Genomic DNA, 2,894 nt, shown 5'->3' on the forward strand with positions numbered 1-2,894 from the left:
ACTGCTTATAGTTATTGTTTAATTGTTAGTTTATATTCTTTTTCTGCATCTGAGACCTATTCAAGTGTTAAGTCACCAGAGAACGTAACAGTATTTTGTAAAATGATAAATTAGAATTACTTACGTGAATGAACCCAGCATATTTTTTGTCTATTTCCACCAACTGCTGGTCAGCTTTGTTTCGCATAGAGGGCTCTGGATCTGTGCCCATAGCAATTAAGTATGGCACACACTTGAAAAACAAATGAAATGATTATTCAGAGTCATTGTACCTCCTCTTTCTCACTCTTTGTTCTTCTATTACACTGTTGTTCTTGTTATATTCTGACTACTGCAGAAACTAGAATAGGAAGCTCTATGCAACTTACTACCTGACTACTTGTTGCAAGCAAATAGTACAAAATACATGAGAGACCAGCATTATAAACAATACAAGTTGTGTGAGGTTTCAGGTAGTATTTCCATTTCTCTCAAACTCTAAAGTCAATTTACACTATAAAAAATGCCATTTAAAAAAAAAAGCAAGCAATGCTTATGACTGAACATGCACAATGGCTGTGGTATAAACAAATAATTACAAAAATATTATGTAAGCAAAGAATAATGGAGGTGATAACTGAATCATAGAATCATAGAATAGTTTGGGTTGGAAGGGACCTTTTAAGGTCATCTAGTCCAACCCCCCTGCAATGACCAGGGACATCTTCAACTAGATCAGGTTGCTCAGAGCCCCCTCCAACTTGACCTTGAATGTGTCCAGGGATGGGGCATCTACCACCTCTCAGGGCAACCTGTGCCAGTGTTTTAATACCCTCGTGAAACATTTCTTCCTTATATCTAGTCTAAATCTACCCTCTTTTAGTTTAAAACCATTACCCCTTGTCCTAACGCTACAGGCCCTGCTAAAAAGTGTGTCCCCATCTTTCTTATAAGCTCCCTTTAAGTACTGGAAGGCTGCAATGAGAAGTTCTGACATTGATTCTGGAATTCTATAGTGTTTGGAGGACATGGGATTGAGGTGGAGGCAAGCTGACACAGCTTTCAGGATAAAGAATCAAATAAAGAAAACAACTTGGCATACACCTGAAATTTACAAGTATAACAGAAATATGCTCCAATGCACATTTGTAAGTGCTCTTTAGGCACTGGCTGGGCTTTTTCATCTTGATCCAAAGAGAAGAAAATACAGCATGTGGAATCTCACTGGCTAAACAACATAAAACAGATTTCAAAATATGCTTTCTGTAAAGGCCCCTTGCTACAATAGGAAATTACTGTAACACATCTGGAAGAAAAAAACTAGAGATGTATCTAGCAAGCATAAAAACCTCTGAAAACCTGAATAATAAAAACCCCCATCATAAAAGCCTACCATACCTGAACAGGATGGATGAGACCCTGGTTTAACGTCAGTGCAATGACATTTAGAGCAAAGTGGCGTACACTGGACTGGGTATGAAAGAAAGCCTCAAGGACCTGTTTGAGATATAGCTGCATGATGGAACTACTCATCCCTGAGGAAATATCACCCATTTCTTTCAGGTCTTCCTGCTTTGCTACTTTTTTCCCTGTAAAAAGGACAAAAGCAATAGCACACTCACCACAGTATAATCATTTACTTTGCCATTACTTGATGCATACGGATCTTTAAGCTTTACAATACATACACATTTCAGCTGTCTTAGAATGGGTTTATGATCCCATGAAACAGAAGAGTCTGATGGCAAATATATTTCAAAAAACCAGACACACGAGTTTAAAGTCTTGTTCCTCAATAAAGGTTTTAATTTTTAAAATTTCTTATTTTGTATCTGCAAACCAACCTTAGAGAAGATTTTGATAAAAAGTATAACTACCGTCATTATAGCAATTATTCATTCTGGATTGCTTTCAGGATTTATACATCTTGAAAGTAAATAATAAGCTACACTTCTCAATATACCTATGCACATAATGAGTTTTGGAAAAAAATACTTTTTGAAAAAAATACTTTGTGTACAATATTATTGATTAGATAATCTTAGACCGACTCAGTTCACGTATACAGTAATTGTATGCAAGAAAGTTAGGTTTATGCATGCCTCATTAGTACAGAAGAACTCAACACTTACAGTCTCTGTCTGCCTGCTGCATACGTGTATCCTCCTCCTGCAAGTAGGTCTGAAGGTTTTTTAACACCTGTATTTTTAAGTTTACTGAACAGTTCTTATCAGAAAGAATGCTGTTGTACAGAGTCTTCACTTCCTGTTCGAACATTAAACTTGGGTGTTGTATAAATGCAAATCCTAAGGGTGGAAGAAAAGAGGAAATATTCCACATTATTATCTAGAAATTGTATTTCCACTTTTTAAGTCTTCAAAATAGAGGTATGAAATTTATCTCCTCACAACAGCATAGCTTTTTCTAGTGCAAACAGTATTGCTTTTTCATATGGACACCATTCTAAGCTTATAAGGAGTTCTATTAGCCATGACAGTTCTATTAGCCGTGACTCTGTCTGATAGATAAAGATGGGGTGTCAACCCAGGGCAGTTGCACTAAGAGGAATTATACAGGTCTGGAAGCATGTCCAGTGTACTGGTCTGCATCTGAATGACTAGGAGGTCTTCCAAGAGCAAGGGAGGAGCATTCCTAAAAATTACCCATTGTTTTTCTAATACGTTTGGAGGAAAACATTCTGCTGAAACTGTGAATTACACATATTGAGGCAGAGCAAATGTGGAAAAACTGATAAATATCATGAGTATTTAAAAAATAAAATCTTAAAAAAACCCAACATAGTGAACACAGTAAAATAAAATTTATACCTCTCACTGTTATTATTCATATACCTGTTAAGGTCTTATCTTGAAAACTATCTGAAGCTGTATTGGGTTTGTGTGGCAAGGTTTTTG

The 2,894-nt window shown here is 36.3% G+C and overlaps 1 protein-coding gene across 1 annotated transcript in view; it reads right to left on the reverse strand.

Moving 5' to 3' along the window:
* LOC104620714 (nipped-B-like protein) overlaps positions 1–2,285 on the reverse strand; it is a gene marked incomplete at both ends in the record, with an annotated part of 6,871 nt that extends 4,586 nt beyond the window's left edge. The window contains 3 exons of the mRNA XM_010287010.1: positions 125–232; positions 1,378–1,568; positions 2,112–2,285. Of these exons, the coding sequence (XP_010285312.1) occupies positions 125–232; positions 1,378–1,568; positions 2,112–2,285 (473 nt within the window). The remainder of the gene's footprint in view (positions 1–124; positions 233–1,377; positions 1,569–2,111) is intronic.
* Between the last annotated feature and the right edge of the window lie 609 nt (positions 2,286–2,894).

Source organism: Phaethon lepturus, unplaced genomic scaffold (assembly GCF_000687285.1).
Source record: "Phaethon lepturus isolate BGI_N335 unplaced genomic scaffold, ASM68728v1 scaffold35315, whole genome shotgun sequence".
NCBI lineage: Eukaryota > Metazoa > Chordata > Aves > Phaethontiformes > Phaethontidae > Phaethon > Phaethon lepturus.